This window comes from Eurypyga helias, unplaced genomic scaffold, assembly GCF_000690775.1.
Source record: "Eurypyga helias isolate BGI_N326 unplaced genomic scaffold, ASM69077v1 scaffold4175, whole genome shotgun sequence".
In the NCBI taxonomy this organism is placed as follows: domain Eukaryota; kingdom Metazoa; phylum Chordata; class Aves; order Eurypygiformes; family Eurypygidae; genus Eurypyga; species Eurypyga helias.
Window position 1 is genome coordinate 30,846 of NW_010250621.1, and position 17,436 is coordinate 48,281.

At 40.8% G+C, this 17,436-nt stretch overlaps 1 protein-coding gene across 1 annotated transcript in view; it reads left to right on the forward strand.

Moving 5' to 3' along the window:
- Nucleotides 1–17,436, forward strand: part of LOC104509689 (excitatory amino acid transporter 5-like) — a 53,059-nt gene that overhangs the window by 29,255 nt on the left and 6,368 nt on the right. The window contains exons 5-9 of the mRNA XM_010151721.1: nt 35–254; nt 4,269–4,368; nt 5,934–6,167; nt 13,738–13,932; nt 17,125–17,259. Of these exons, the coding sequence (XP_010150023.1) occupies nt 35–254; nt 4,269–4,368; nt 5,934–6,167; nt 13,738–13,932; nt 17,125–17,259 (884 nt within the window). The remainder of the gene's footprint in view (nt 1–34; nt 255–4,268; nt 4,369–5,933; nt 6,168–13,737; nt 13,933–17,124; nt 17,260–17,436) is intronic.

A 17,436-nucleotide genomic window follows, 5' to 3' on the forward strand; every position in this document is an offset into this window, starting at 1 on the left:
ATAGTATAATAAAAAATATTTTGTTTTCTTTCAGTATCGCACCAAGAGTATTCCCATCATTAAATCTAACAAAGCATCATCTGAAAGCACCACTCGTCGCATTATAATATATGGAATCCAGGATGAGAATGGATCCAATGTCCAGAATTTTGCCTTGGATATTACTCCCCCACCTGAAGTGATTTACAAGTCAGAACCAGGCACCAGTGATGGCATGAATGTGCTAGGGATTGTGATATTCTCTGCCACAATGGGTAGGTTTCAGACATGTTTGGTTTGATATCTTCCAAGTATCTATTTATGGAGATTGTGCCTTTTGTTTTCTTGATTCACAATTTAACTGCTTCTGTCTAAACTTCGTGGGGAAAAAGGCAAGACTATTACAGAGCTCTTCTCTCAAATTTTCAAAGATAAATCTTCCATGGGGTTGTTTTCTGTGTATGCACTTAGGTTCTTTTTGTTTTATTTTTTTTTCTGGATTATTTTGATCTTTTATTTATGAACTATTTTTTTCCTGACTGTAAGATGTGCTCAGAAGAGGTAGGAATTACTATACCAGATCAGACCCTCTGCCAATATTCTGTTTCACTCTCTGGACAGTAGCAAAAATCCCAGACAAAGTTTCAAGTAATTCTGGAATAAGCAAGTCCAGAGCACACTTTCTTTCCAAAGCCCAAGAAGTAAGTACAATTCTAATGCCCAGGGCTCCAGGTGTCGTATTATAGGAACAAAGAACTTCCCACACTCCTCTTGTTTCAGGGGGCATCAGACTGAAACACTTCACCCCTGCAGCTGTCAGTCCAAGAAGAACCTGCTCCCAGACCAACTCCAAAGGTCCTCTCATGAGGCAGATTACTTTAGCCCTGGAATCAGTCCTGTCTGTGCTCTTGCCCATTCTTAGTCACATTTTACCGCATTATTAGTGTAGAATATAACTGTCACTTATCTATTTAAGAACACAATTCAGAAAATGAGCCTCAGTGACATCTTGAATAAGTGACCTGCAAAAGCATATTGATTTATCAGTTTTAAATCTGTGTATTGTCTCTTTGATGGAAATATCTTGATTTTATTTTTGCCAACGTGCAGTGCTGATAATTATATACCATCTAGTACCTTATCACAGTGGACTCTGAGAGCTTATGCCTGGCTAATTTATTCAGTTTCACTTGCTGGAGGAACTCCTTGGTGCCATGTATGTTATACTGTGTTTGTGGATGTGGAAGAGGGAATTTAAACAAACATGCCCGAGTTAATCATGAAGTTCAGATGATTTTTACAAGATAATGCTGATCAAATTTTCCTTATCTAAATTTATTCTTGGAAGTTAATCTGGTCAGCAGAGATAGTTCCATAAAACATCTTTGATGTATTTAGTATATTACAGTTCATACCAGCACAAGGGGTCAGAAATTAAATCTGGAATTGGCAGATTTGTCTCTCTTTTTCAGTTTCTCTGGAGGGTGGTATTCCACATGCGATAGACTGGAAATTAACTGTGCCCCACTTTGTAATATTTTGTAGTCAATTCCCAAAGTACAATGTCACAGCAAATGCTGTTCCATCCAAAAAGTATTGGATATGAATGAATTAATTACATGGGCTTATTAGGATCAAGGGCAATTTTATTCTTCTGATCACAGATCATCATTGTCATCCCAGAATCAAATGTATTACTTTTACCATGCCCCTAAGTCTTGCTGGCTTGGGGCTCTAGAGATGGACGCGGGGAGCTGGTTTCTTCCTGGCTGGGGTAGAGAAGCTGTGCTGCCAGTGTTGCCATGTAGAGTATAGCCCTGGCTGTGGGTCAGCTGTGGCTGCATTAGCTGTGAACCAACCTGAGACACTAAACACTCAAAGCTCCTCAGCTACCCGTGACTATTTCAGACTGTCATTTTGAGCCAAGCATTTAGCACTGTCTTCAGCTTTCTGCACGCCCCCCAAAAATGGAAGCAATGAAACAGAAGACATGTGGCTCCAATCTCCAAAAGAAGAGCATCCTTGCAGAGTTTTCATTTATTGCAAAAAAGGTATATAGGCCTCAGTGCTTTGTAACTGTTTTGCTCATGTTGGCTGAGTCTTGTTTGCAGAAAGATCTTTTTAAACAACTTTGGCATAGAAAAACATCATTAGGGTGGGTATGAATTCTTATTACAGCTTCTTTAAGGTCCTTGAACAGCATCAGAATAGCATAAAGGGACAAGAATTTAGACTTGAGCTGAGTGGCTTTTCCTTTTCCTGAAGTGGAAACTGAATTGGTTGGTGATCTCAGTCCAGGAATAAATCCTGTGCATGAATGACTGGACTTCTTTGCCAGGCGTGCATTACAATGGGCAATGTTTGACAGGCAGAGTGTGAGGTCAAGACACATGAAAAGCCTTGATGCTGAGCTCAGCTGTGACTAGCTATACTATCTCTTCTCACACAGCGTGCAGGAATTTCGGTTAAAGATTATGACAGTGGCTAAGCACTGTGACATCTGATATTTTCTTCTTGGAGGACTACACATGATTTATTCATTACAAGGAAAATGTTTGCACTGAAATGGAACTTGGAACATCAGGGCTGCAGAGAGGAGGCTCCAGTCCTGCCTGCTGCCCTGTCTGTCCCAGCCAATAGCCACATGCTTAGGTAGGACAGAGTTTTAAAGAACAAATTTCAGTTATTCCTGTAAAATGAAACAAAGGCATTTCTTCTTTCTGGCATTATACAGAATTAGAAGCTAGGACCCTTGTAAAACTGACACCGATGAGGCTAGAAGAGCTGAACTATGGTTAATGCCCTATTACCAAAGATGAGCAACATGCTTGATGAAAGAGTGCTGTTTTCTGACCTAAAAGTTTTAGCTTGGATGAATATTAACAGGCTCACAAACTCACATCTTGAATGCACTGTTATTGTGAAATCCCTGGATAAAACAGCTGAAAGCCTCCCTCCCTGCCTCAGGAGGGGATTGCCCTGGAAGCGGTGCTGCCTGAAACGTGGCTTGCAAGCGTGCAGATGTGGGCTCCGAGAGGCAGAGCCCCGGCTCCTGCTCAAAGCAAGGACTCTGCGTATCCAGAGCAAGTGGGAGCATGCACCCTACACATAGTCCCCTGCTTCCCCATGAAACTCCCTGCAAAGGCAGTCTCACTTGGTGCAGCTAGTTTTTGAAGTGATTCCTTGAGCAATTACCTCATTTAGAATCCTTACAGGGAGAGATGGCAGAAAATGAACAATATAGGAAAATGACATCTATTTATATGCATTATTGGAAACTAACACCATCTGGAGAATATGTGGTTAGATGACACATCCCAGAGCTGTATTCCTTTCCTTTCTGAGCAGTAGGTGCACACAAATGGGTTTTCTTTGCTTTCTTCTTTGTTTTCTACATAGCAATTTGGCTTTTCTTCCCATTAATTTACATGTCCTTACCTCTCCAAGTCTGTAAAGCCTGACTGATTATGAGGGTTGGTTGTTATTACGTACACAGATAACTACTTAAAATGAGATGGAGACTCTCATACTAACTCCCTGTTGCAAACCCTGGCTCTGCCCCAGAGTATCTCGTAGCTGCTGCCCGGTTGTACGCAGCATGCAGCGGTAAGGCAGACTGTAGGCAGAGACAGTTTCCTTTGCTAGGAAAATGTTTTTCAGTTTGTCTTCCATGGACCTCTCAGAGCAGGTAAATCCTTCTCAGGGCTCTATGAAAGATAAGGAAACAGGCTTGCTACCTGGGGGGCTAAATCTACAGCACAAAATATTGTACCTCCACAGGTAAACTTTCAGGGAACTGCAAATGAAAAAAAGACACACCTAGGGAAAGGGCACCCTGTACGGAGCTGAAGCATAAGGCTGTGGCCTGGCTCTCCCAAACTCTTTTGTTTGTGTAAGGTGAGGTTTTCACATATCATAGAATCACAGAATGGTTTGGGTTGGAAGGGACCTTAAAGACCATCTAGTTCCAACCCCATGCCATGGGCAGGGACACCTTCCACTAGACCAGGTTGCTCCAAGCCTCATCCAGCCTGGCCTTGAACACTTCCAGGGATGGGGCATCCACAGCTTCTCTGGGCAACCTGTTTCAGTGCCTCCCCACCCTCTCTGGGAAGAATTTTTTCCTGTTATCTAATCTAAATCTACCATGTCTGTTTATACAGCACAAAGGTCTATATTCATCCAGTCATCTTCCAGTTAGTTCACTTTGAATTACAGCAGGGAGGGAAACCACTGGGGCTTTGCATGAAGGCACCTGAGAAACTGAACCCAAATGCCTCTATTTGCAGGTATAATGTTGGGAAGAATGGGGAACAGTGGCGTTCCTTTGGTCAGCTTTTGCCAGTGTTTAAATGAATCTGTCATGAAGATAGTGGCAGTTGCTGTTTGGTAAGTAACTGTTTTACGAAGAAAATCAGTATTTTTTAAAAAAGGTAAGAAAATTTCAACAGAAGAGGATGCACAGAAATCTCATAAACTTATTTCCAGGGAAATAAATGAGAGTTAATGATCCTTAGCTTTGTGGGGCCCCAGCATTTGAAGAAAGATACATACACACAAACCCTGTCCCTGGCCTCTACTGTCATTTTGACAGAGGCACCAAATCAGTCAGTCCCAAATAACAAAACATGATATAGCTCTGCGCGTGTGTGCTGTATGCACTGGGGCACTGCCAATCCTTGAGCATGCCAAGACGGATTATCATACCTCCAGCCCACATAAAGGAGAAGCATGGTGAGATGCTCAAGATAGTACTTCCATCCCTTACAGCACTGCTCGACTAGAAATACTGGTCTGGCTTCAGCTTGCTCAGGAGAGGGCTGGGCTCTTGTGCTGCCACGACTGTACTGTTGTTAGCGTGGTTGCTGCTAGTTTGGCTGTGTGGGCATTGAACAGCTCAGGGGAGATGATATACCCAGAGGGCTTGGCACTCAGGAGGTCTCCGAGTCAGCAAAGTAGCCCTCAATGAACCACCCTAGACCATGTAATTTAGGAAAAGTCTCCAGAGCAGTCCTAAATTACACTGGGTGCCAGCTAGACCTGCCAACCGAACTGTAGGTCACTGCCAGCAACAAAAACTATCAGTTTAGTATCTTCCCCACCCTTCAGAATGTCCCCCAGTGTGGCTCAGCCTTATGTGAGGAGATCCCACTACTCAGCATCTGTTCCCAGCTACCTGGTCCAGTCTGAATAAGTTGGGTCAGTGAATGATCACTTAGTCAGATGGGTCCAAGGGGATAGTAATTTCTAGAAAGGTGAGGGGAAAGTGGTAGGTCTCTGGAGATGGCACAGCTGCAAGTGGAAGACAGCTGGATGCTCCCAGATTTAATTTTTTTTTTTTTCCTTCAATCTTAAGCTCGTTCAGCACTCATGGACAGTTCTGACAGAACAACAGTTTTGATAAATCACCTATCACAAAGCCAGTCCAGAGGGGATGCAGAAACTATTCTTCTGACTGTCTATCTGCCTTGAATCAAACTCCCAGGCAGTCCAAGAGCATATCTAATGCATGCTGGTGTTTCTCCTATGTCTTCCAAAGGCAACATAAACATTTACTTAACAGCTTGCAGCTAAAATCCATGAACAGTTGCACAATCACAAACACATGAGCAGAGCTTAGGATTCATCCCTCCTCTCCCCAGTAAATGATCTGCCTTAAGATAAAAAGTCAGAGCTGCCTTCTGGACCAAAACACTTTAAAGTCATTCCTGACCACCACCATAACCTCACCTATGCTGAGAAGTACCCCACATAAAAGATTGCTTAGCTCAGTGCTTCGGGCACACTCCTCAAGTGTGAGAGAGAGGGGCTTAGTCCGATAGAACCACGGAACCCGGCTGTGCTGCTGCCAGACAGGCTGCTGTCACTGCACTGCTACTGGAAGGATTTTCCAGTTCAACTGTTTAATGGAAACGAGCTATCTCCTAATAATGACTGTCTTTCTTTTTGCTCAGGTATTTTCCATTTGGAATTGTGTTCTTAATTGCTGGTAAAATCTTAGAAATGGATGACCCCTCAGCCATTGGGAAGAAACTGGGTTTCTATGCCATTACGGTGGTTTGCGGCCTGGTGGTGCACGGGCTGTTTATTCTGCCAATGATGTACTTCTTTATCACCAAGAAGAATCCAATTGTCTTCATCAGAGGGATTCTTCAAGCCTTGCTCATTGCTCTGGCCACATCCTCCAGGTATTACACAGTTTCTAGAAGCTGCAACAAAATACTAGACCCTTACTACAGCTTTCTCTTGGGAACACTGCACTGTAGCTGTACTGGAGCACATATACTTGTATCTGAACAAAGGCCTGTGTCACATTCACTGGTATAGTTTTAAAAGATGTGTCTGTCAACATTTGGAAGTTATATGGGAGCCATTTGACAATAATGTCCATCACATTGTTTTCTCTCAGTTTAAAAAAATATTGGACAAAAATGGTTTTTCTTAGAGGACTGTAAAGGAAACAAGGGTATTTTTTCCATAAAAACAAAATCTTGTGCTTTTATAAAGTTTATATATATATAAGGGGCACACAGTTTGTTGAGACTTCATTTTTGGTATTAACAGAGAACTTCCTACTTCACTCATATGGAAATGTTTTACCCTTTCTACTCATCGTAGCCTTTGCTTTTTGGTACATTATTAAAAGACTGTGGTTGCAAGCTATTGTCCAGCACTGGGAAAGTATTTCGCTCTTCTGCTCAAGGACTAATATATTTCACATCTTTTTATGGAGGATGTACAATGAGTTTTAACCATAGCTGAACAAAAAAGGTGCAGTGAAAACGGGAAACAGCTTGTGAACTGGTTATGAAAATTACTCCCAACACGGATAAACTGGTGTGTGAGAAGTGCTTGAAAGGGCTGGAATTGACTTGTGTGGAGTGGAGACAAGAAGGACAACTAAAATAACATTTCTGTGTAGCCGATATCTTGAAAGCACAGTTTCATGGCATCTGCAGCTGGAGGCTTGTTACTCTCAAGTAAGCTATACCTAGCACTTCTTATGCAGTAATAACAGCCACAGTACAAGCAGAAAATGCCAGCAAATAGGACTCTTTAGCATGTCTTACGTATTTATTATTTCTCCTGTCAGCTGTAAAGGAAGAGGGCTAAAGAAAGGAAAAGAGACCTTCTTTTATCTCTTTTTTTGTTTTTGGATTTTTGAAGCTATCATTATTTTACAGAGAGACTGGAAAATACTAAATTCTTATCCAGATTTTGAAATTATGTCAGCTAGTGACAAATACTGGGCTTCATCTACCTAATTTAGATTTCAAATTAGTAATTAGCACAAATTCAATGATAAATTAGGAACATCTGTTTATAAAGAAACATAATGAAAAATTGAAAGGTTCTATTAACCCCAAAATATTTATTCTAATTAACAGTGAGTGAGGACTGCTTCATCTAGTTGTATGTAAATACTGATTCCTTCTTCCATCCTATAATGATTTCTATAAGTTGAGCTCTAATGACTAACATATCCCTTCAGGCAATAGCATTGTACCAGCTTCTTATCCCTTGTGTCTCTAATCTTACTTTTCTCCATATCTTCTCAAGCTCCTAGGGACAAATTCATGTAATCTCTCCTACAATGGACTGACCCACTTGGAAGTAAAGTGCATTTGTAATTGGAGGGATTACAGGAGGAAAAGGCAGGGATGACGTATAGAAAAAAAGTTCTGGGAGAGCAGACAAACAAATGTTGATTTAAATAACTTCTTTTTAGTAGTCTAATAAGGGCTATTATTTAATCAGCACATATGGCTTGCATAGGGCATCATCACTGATAAATAATTATGTGAGTTCTTCAGAGATCTGGAACTCTTCTGTGAATTACCTAAGTAAATAAATACATGGAGAAGGAACAATGTAACTTCCCTGAAGTCAGCTAAGTTGATGTCACTCAGTTTTGATAGAATCTTACGCAAAACTTACTTTTGTTACCAAACATTACTTTGCAATGTAGTAATCAGCGTCAATAATCTCTGATTTACTGAACGAACAATGAAAAAGAGAAAACTTCAGTTGTGCTAGACCTGTGCCAGCCTTGGGAAAGAGCCTAAAGCTTTTATCCCCAGCCTATTGGCCTGATGAGGCTCACCGTAGTTCTAGTCAGGTCTGACAAGGTAAGGTGGGGCAGGACAGTCAAATGCAGATGGATGTTTCTCTCTTCAATATACATACAGTGGTTAGGGCAGGAGCAAGCAGAGTAGAAAGCATGTATAGGAATTAAAAGAAAGGAAAGGATGGAATGATTATTTCAGTACAGTTGGAAGGTCTTGGCTTTTCACTAGGTTTCATTTTACAAGGTGTTTTAATGTATAGCAGTTTGCTCCAAACTGACCTATAAAGAGCAACATATCGTGAAATACAAAGTCAAGAAAAAAGATATGTGCTGGGTGGTGTTTTAAAATCTAATTAGGCTCAAATAATTAAGGCAAGCTTTTTTATTAGAACATAAGAAGTTTGTAGCTTGAGATGTTGTCACATCCCCAGATTCAAGTAAGAGGCTAATTTTGAACCAGAGATGTTAGTATTGGAAAAGTCTTGTCAGGTTCACATTTGACACACTTGACTATCTGCCCTACTCCTCTAACTCCATTGCTGACAACTCAGGTTTTTTAATCTGTGCCATTCCATTAATTCTCTTTTTTCTAGAAAAGATAAATTTTCTTAAAAATCTCATCTGAATTTTTCTCTTTTTAGGAAAAAAAGAGAATATTTTGTTTCTCATTTTACCCTTAGCACCTATAAAGGAGTTTGTCCTTTTCTTTTTTTTTTCTGTTAATAAGAAACAAAAATAACCAACTTCTTCAGCAGTACAGATCCCTTTACCAGGTGAGGTTTAGCCAAGACTTGCAACATTAGCATGCATTCCACAGTTTTCAAAAACAGATTCCCATTCTTCATTTTCCTTATTTTGCATCAGCATCGAATTTGATTTTATAACCAATTTCCTAGTTCTTTACTGACCTGGAAACTTTCAGGGCTTAGATGTTTTTTAAATAGCTATCTCCTATTTCTATCAAGGCCATTTGTTGTTTCTTAATTGGATCTCATCTCCTTACTCTGTCTCTAGCTCTGAGAGTATCAACCCATTTTACAAACATGAAGTACCCCTCTTGCAGTTCATAATATATTCAGGTCCAGGTTGCTTGTGGTATAATTTGAGGTTAGAAATGTTCCAATGATATGTAGTAACCAAAATACACAAATAGATCTACACGGGTGATATTACTACTTGGAGAAAGTACAACAATGGTTGGTTTGAGAACTTTTTGATTTTTTTCCCCTCATAATTACTTGTAGAAGCATCAGGAAAGAATATGCAGGAACTCTAGCAAATGTGAGCTAGCTCTTTTAAAAGACCTGCGTATCACAGTGGTGGTCATTGCAAAGCTTAACTTTTAGGCAACTTTCAACCATGTAGGGTGCATATCATTCATCTTGGAACTCAGCTCCTCATGGGGAGAGCTGGACTCCTAGGAAAGAGCCCCAGAAGCCAGTGTGGTAAGGAGAGCTAGGCATCAGGCATCAGGCATAGCTGGAAAGGAAAAACCTCAACCGACAGAACTGGTGAGAGAGAGGTGTCTCTGCTGAGTTTCTTCAAGGTAACCAATCCTTACACTTCAGGTGACTCCAGCCCCAGTTCCTCACCCCAAGCTGATGTGAGAGTGCCTGCTGAGAGTGGGGTATCCATGGGGAATTCAGCTTCCCCTTAAACCTGGGCTGACTTTTGACTGTTCTGGGTTCAGACTTCCAGGAGAGATCCCCTGTCTTGAGGATATTAAGAACTTTAGGGTAGTGCTCTCTCCCCCTTCCACTGTGCAAGGAATAATTACATACTCACAGGCCCAGAGAGGGTGTAGTTTGGGAACAGAGCTCTGGCACTAGCTGGCAGCTCAGCCTGTCAAGAATCACCGGCAGAACCTGTTACCAGAGTTTGTATCTTTATTGTCAGATGCTAATCTAATAAAAGTTAAGGTAAGTCCTGAGGAAAGGCTCTGAACTTACAGATTTTGGGCTTGGATATTTGATGGATTTAGTTCTGTTTGCCTCTTCTTACCAGTGTGTCTGTTTTGCAAATCCAACAAAGCCCAACATGGGTTTTTATATTTGTCTACTCAAATAGCAGTGCCTTGTCTAGGGATAGCTGAACTTTTCACCTTCGTTACACTGAATGGAATGGATACTTCACATAACTGAGCTGTTGCCAAAAGAACATGCACAAATAATTGGGGCTGGACAGGAGAGCTGCTTCTCCTGACAGTCAACACATCTGTATCTGGTTAAACGATACTTGCCACGGGGGCATTATATAACACTCATAATGTGGGTATTGGATTTTCAGATCATCTTAGAGGAGAACAAAGAGTTGGTTTTAGGCGTACTGATGTGTTTCTTGCAGATGTTTCTCTGTTAGTTCATGTCTACATCTAAAGATAGAAAGAAAACCACAGATCAGTGTCCTGATATTCATCCCAGCTAGTCTGCACCTGTGGAAAGCTTTCTTTTTAATCTAAAAGTCAAACTGCAAGAATCAAAACCAATACCGTTTACAAAACCCAAGAATGTAACACAAGGGAACCTGAAAGCCACTAAACAGCTGTCTCATGGCTGGTTTTGATTTTTTAATTGAATCTGAACATTATTTCAACCCATTTCCCTTTAGCAAAAAGGTTCTGCACTCCATTCGCAGTCCCCTTAGATCTCTCCAGAAATCCCTGTCACAGCAATAGTTCAGTTTGCACAGACATTACCGGAGAGGCAGGGACAGAGAAGGAGAGATCTCTTACTCCCCTGGTACATCATCTAGGACACAATGAGCTCGATCCCTATGACTAGCACCATGTCCCTGCACCAGTCACCTGGCCAGCCAGCCCCTGAAGCCAAACCCTTGCCCCAAGTAGGAGCTGGCTTTGGTAACAGGCGCCCATAGCAATGTATGCAGCTCTCCACTGCATCGGTAAGGTGTGTACAGCACGTGCTGTCATTGCCCACCTGGCCCTGCTCTGTGGTGTTCAGGCCACGTACCATGGATTTCTGACTTGCTTTCTTCCCCCCACCTCGACCCTGATCTTGTCACCTCTGACTGTACTGAAAAAGCAGTATTTCGCCTACAGGCAAAATTCCTCTTGACTGTAGCTTTCCTCGTTCCAATGGCATGAGGGAATTTATTTTTCTAGGTCATCATTCCATATCATTAATGAATTAAAGCAGCATCTTCTCAGTGGTACATCCCATCAAAAGAATCACTTTTCATCTTCTCTGAAGACAAATGATAAAACCTAAGTTTTTCAAGGGTTTTGCTGCTTATGAAACACTAAGGTCTTGGCTATCGCACAGCGTAAATTAAAGGCAGATTTAGCAAAAAGGAGATGAGATCAGTTTGTTGATTTTTTGGAGCAAATATCAAAATGCATTTGAATGATAAGATAAACAGAGCAGGCTGAACAGCTGTTCTTCCACAGTGACTAGCTGTCTTTGTGGCTCACACTAGTAAGAGCTTGGCCTGATCCAGCATTAGCTTATGCTCAGTCTCTGCAGCTGCAGCATTTTATCCCAAACAAAACTGAGATAAGACTCTCAAAATGTATTTTTAATTGTTAGAGTTAGTGCTGGGAAGATACCTCTCCTCTTAGCTGAAAGCTTTAGGAAAGTTTTTAAAAGACTTAACAGATTAAGATCAGTGTTTTAGAGTATTTTTTTCCTCCAAATGAATGTTACATGTCAGGCTTTCATGTTACTGCTCCACTGTTTAACACCAGATAAAGCAGCTTTCAAGAAAACAAATTTCACCTAATTTAACTGGAAAGACAAATTAAAGCATTTATTTGAGGATAGTTTTTTTTTTTCTTCAGTTACTGAAATTATATATGAGTAGAACTCAAAAACGACAGTAGGAACAATTATTCTTTGCCATTTATAAGCCGCCAACAGCCAAAACCTTGAATAAGACACATTTTCTGATATGTGCCAGATGATAAAAGTACCAAAGAACCATCACCATAAAGACACCCTCTCCTAGGATACTCCACATAACTTTTGTCACGCTTATTCAGGGAAGGTTCATTCATATTAAAATAGGTGCTGAAAGGGTAATCAGGGATGTAAAGAAGCAGTCGCTTTGAATAGTCGATTGGTTCTCTCCAGGCTGACAGGGAACAGAACTGATTTCTAATGATACATGCTCTAACAGCTGGACTGATTTATACAAGGACATATGCATAAAGCACATAAAAGTAAATTCAGTGTAAATGGAAAAATACATCTAGGTCATAAATTAAAATTCTTATCTTGAACAGTGAGTTCTGGACAGTCTTCCAATATCAATAGTTAGAAAAGACAATCTACTAGTCATTCACAGATGAATGTGTGAAGATGATAGGCATGCCCAAGAGAGAAATGACATCTGATGTGTAGTGGGGGTGGGGGGGGGATTATGCTTTTCTGTGGGGTTTTTTTAAGCAAATATTGATTAAATATTAGGACTGCTGGAATGAAAAAGTTGACTATAACCCAGTCACGAGAAGTAACCAGATTTTCATTGCTTCCTTGCCCTTTCAGTTTATTTGCTACTTTGAGAATTACTTCTGCTCATATTTTTGTGGCAGTGACTGCCTGTCTGTAGTAAATCATTCACCTGTCAGACTTTATAATGTTATAGAAAACAGAGATATTGTAATGAAGGCATCCTCTCCTAGACTTCTCTTGTTCCTTTTGCGTTTCTAGTGCAGGAAGCTACTTTTCCATTCCAAGCACTGTTACTTTCCTCAGACAACAGCTTGCACAAATACAAAATGACAACTCCTACTCATGGGAACATTTTGCTAATGCATTTCTGCAAACTTGGGGTTATGATTTCAGACTTTTTGGAATCTCTCTGTGACTTCATAGGTCATTTGTAATGACTCAGAAAGAATATGTGGATCAAATGTGTTACCTACCCTTAAGAACAGATAATGGTCATTACCAGATTTAGATATCAGAGCCACACTGCTGATGTGAGGCTCATGACACACAGCAACTGAGCAGTTTGAACGGCTCAAAGTAGTGGAAAGATGCCTATATTTCATGACCTGGGGCATGTAGATCACAAGAACATTAAAGACCTTAGCATCATAATACCACTATTTTCCCTATAATTATACTTACCTCTTTAAAGAGGAGGGAGTTCACTGTTTTACATCTGCATCTATTTAAATAGTCTCAGATACTGAGCAGTACGCTAAAACGAGTATCATAACAAGACAAATATTTTGCCATTTGTATATTTTCTTCAATGGCATTACTTGTTTTCTCTACAAATGGACATGCCATTAAACACATCCCCTCACTCACTTGAATGCAGTTTAATTACTCATTACCTTAGTGAATGTGACATCATACGGTACAATGCAGACTGTTACAAAAAGGCTGATAAAACATCAAGATGAACATGTTTAGGTGTATTACTATTTAAAAATGCATGCACGTTATTAAAACCATGGAAACTTACAACCACATAATATTTAACTAATTGTCTCAATTAAGAAAAAAATAAGGGCTTGATTTTTAGAGAGTATTCTTAATATCCTCCTCAAGCAAAGGAGTGAGTTACAGGGCAACTGAGTTGCATGTGCAGACCAAGGAGTGAGAAGCAGTGCTCACATGGCTAGTGTAAAATTACCATGCCTGGAGAAGGTTTGCTACAATTTGCTCCATTCCCCAGAAATAAAAATAATTCAATGTGTGCTTTTCTCCGCTGTTTTGCAGCTCAGCCACACTGCCTATCACTTTCAAGTGCTTGTTGGAGAATAACCATGTGGACAGGAGGATTGCGAGGTTTGTGCTGCCTGTGGGAGCCACCATCAACATGGATGGGACAGCACTCTACGAGGCGGTGGCTGCCATCTTTATTGCGCAAGTGAACAACTATGAGCTGGACTTTGGGCAGATTATTACTATAAGGTATAAACCTCACATTCCACGTAGAACCCTCCAATTCCACATGCTGCGATTTGCTGGTCTTGTTGAGTCTGACACTCTTACAATTGTTGTATGTAGTCATGTTGAGAATGAAGCTCATCTGTGCCATTATCAAAGCATGTATTCCTCATAGGATGGTTATTATTAAGTAACACAGAGATCAGAGACTGTACAAAGAGAAATTGTACTGATACCATGCAATAGAAGCATGTGGACACCAGGAAATGTGTTCCTGTTTAGGATAACTGTCTAATTCTTACTTCCAGGCAACCCATTGATCATTTACTAGGATTGGAATATTTTACTATTATTTTTGGTGTTTAAACCACTATTTTAAATGTCAGTTGTTTTCAACTTTAACTCTGGTTTGCATCCTTACACGAGAGGAAGAAGTTAAGAAACAACAAAAGGAGAAGTCCTATATCAGCTAGGGAATACTGTGTGTTAGGAAGCTCTTTAGGAGTGGGGAAACAGGGAAGGAGGACAGATGCTCCTATCAGGGTAGGTTTTCATGAAGATGGCATATCTCTCATATTTTTTAAATGTCTTCTCTGCTGCTTGTTAAATGTTAAAGCAGAAAACTTCATAAACGACCATGCTGTCAGTGGGTAGAGTGCTATAGCTGCATACTCTGTCCTTGAAAGGTCTGTAATGGATCCAAAAGACTAGAAGATCCAGCTGAACAATTACTGCCAGAATAACTCCAGTGGCTGCCAAAGAATGCCTCAGGGACTGAAACCTGCAGGTTTCCAGCAGGGAACAGATGATTAGAAAAACATTCCTCATAGTCAGAGCTTTGTGCAACATATTTGAGATCTGCTTACCTACCCACCCAGTGACCTCATCACTGCCCCGTTTACACTGCTGGGCCTTGCTCATCTTCTGCTGGACTTCCCAACCTTCATGACAAGAGGAGGAGAGTCCTGAAACTAACCCCAGATGACAGACGAGGTTTGCTAATGGGCTTCTGGCAAGACCTGGTTAGACTAGCAGCAGAAGACATAAATTGTGCCTGTATAAACTCTTGCTCCAGGCTATCTCTCTCTCTGAAAATTATTGGAATAACTTTGTGCTAGAATTTATTCTTTGGTGATTTTAAATTTGGAGATGTTTTTAGAATGTGGTCCCAAAATATGGCCCAGAGCATAGGCAGACATTACATACACTTGGAAGTAGAGAATAGTGATTTGAAAAATGAAGTAGAAGAAGGGTGACAGTATAATGGAAAGAAGATAAGTTGTAATTTTCTCTTAGCAGAACCCTATTTTATCTCTTTATTTTCTCTCCCCATGTTAAGTGCTTGTACACAAGGTCCAGATAGAAGTAAAGACAGTAGAAGGAAAATATGAATGAAGATTGGAAAAATCCAAGAAAGGAAAAGAAAGAAAAATACTCATTTACAAAAGAAAGGGGTAAATAGCAAATCATGGAAGATTCAGTACCTTGAATATCTGAAGCCAAATTCTAACTGTATTCTATGGGCCAAACGTGCCCAGATCTTGATACTTCAGGACATGGAGATTTAAAATAAAAATATTCCTGAGTGCCAGGATAGTTTTTGCCAGAGGGGAAAAAAATGTTGGAAAACTAATCATAGTTTATAATATGCTCACAGTTTGTAAATTCCAGGTTGACAGTTTCTATCAGTGTGATTATGCAAACTTAAATATGGCAGAAAAAAGAGTGTAAAGACCCTATTTCCATCAGTTGAGCATATGATAGGAAGAAACATCTATATTAGAACAAAATTGAATGGAATAGCAGATGAGCTTGCCTGTACAATCTTAATTAAACATTCCTATTTTTGCTCCCAATTAAGTCATGAAACTTTGTAGCTTGAACTGACTTAGGAGACAGAGCAGCCCTAACCAGCTAACCAGCTTAGAGCACTAATGGAGAACCTTTTAATGTTTGTTATATTTATCCTATATTCAACGACTGAGCTTCTGTCCCTTCATTTCCATCTATACTCTGCCTATGACAATGCTATTAGTATGCTGTACAAGCTACCTTTTTCAAAATATAGTTTTAAAACTTTCGCATTCCCCATCACAGCCACATGCAAATGTATTTTTTAAATTGCAGGAAAGTTCTCTAGTTAGAAATACTGATGCTGCTCTACTGATACACTGTACAGCTGGGAGCAAGATACTGGATATCTATCTCTGTGTCTCAGTTTTCATATGGTTGAATACTGTTACCCTCATTTTCCATCATAGGAGGTTAATGAGACTTAACTGCTTGCCAAAAGCGCTGAAATTCTGGATTGATGAATGCAGTGGATTATCAGTGTATATGCTTTATGTCATCCTTTTAGAATTGTCAACATTCATTTTTTGTCTTTCGGCTGGATGGCCTAGCTCTTGGAAGTGGCCAGATGGGCGGAAATGAATATATCCAGTCATTTTTGCTCCTGGAAAAAAGGAATGAAATCCTGCCCCTAAAAATAGCATTCTGAAAAAAATGTTAAGCCTGCCAGGTCCATTCTTGCCCTGGTCTCCCATTCATTTCTGCTTGCCTGGCTGAAAAAATGGTGTGAAGGTCAAGTAAAAATACTTTCCAGAAACTGAAGAGGTACAGTCACATTCACGCTCGCTTCATATTTAGATCCAAGTATGCAAAGCCATGTGCTACACAAGGACTTCACCCTTGGCTCAGTCCCTTTACCCTTGGCCTAGTCTGTTTGTGGTGGATTGGCATTAAAGGCCCAAGCTGCAGCCAGCCACGGATTTGCCTGGCACAGGAACTGCCGATGATGACTCAGAGATGCCTGCTGGGACCTCTGCTGCCAAGGGTGAAGTGGTGATGAGGAGTGCTGGCAGACTGATGGCACACAGCGCTGCGTGATGCCATGACCCATGAGAAGTTGACAACTCAGAAGCCCAAGCTTGGCTGTCCCCCCTTTCTCTGCACTTGTGATTTTAAGAGATAACACTCAACTGCCCCACCAGTGCCCAAGGCTGCAAAGGTAGAGCATGAGAAACTAGTCCTGGGTGGGCAGTTTGGCCTGTTCTTGCTCTGACCTGGCTTCTGTCCACAAAACACTGGCACTTCTGTGCAGTGGCTTGTGCAAGAAGGATTATGGTTTAGGAAAGCTCCCATAGAAACACGGTGCGGTATCTTGCAGAGCAACACATCACTGGCAAAGCTGATTCCTGTCTTTCTTTGTTAAAGTATCACAGCCACAGCTGCCAGCATAGGTGCTGCAGGTATCCCACAAGCTGGCCTGGTGACAATGGTCATTGTTCTCACCTCAGTTGGGCTCCCGACAGATGACATCACGTTGATTATTGCCGTCGACTGGGCACTGTAAGTAACATTAAGCTTTTGAGGTTTCCAGTGTGGTGAAGTTCCTAAAAAGGCAAGTGGTCTCCAGTTGTATAGGAAAACAAATGTATATAAAAAGCACGGGAAGTAACTATTTGGCTTGAAACAGTTCTAATGTGGCCTCAGGTGAAATAGGCTACTGAAGTGGCAGGCACAGAA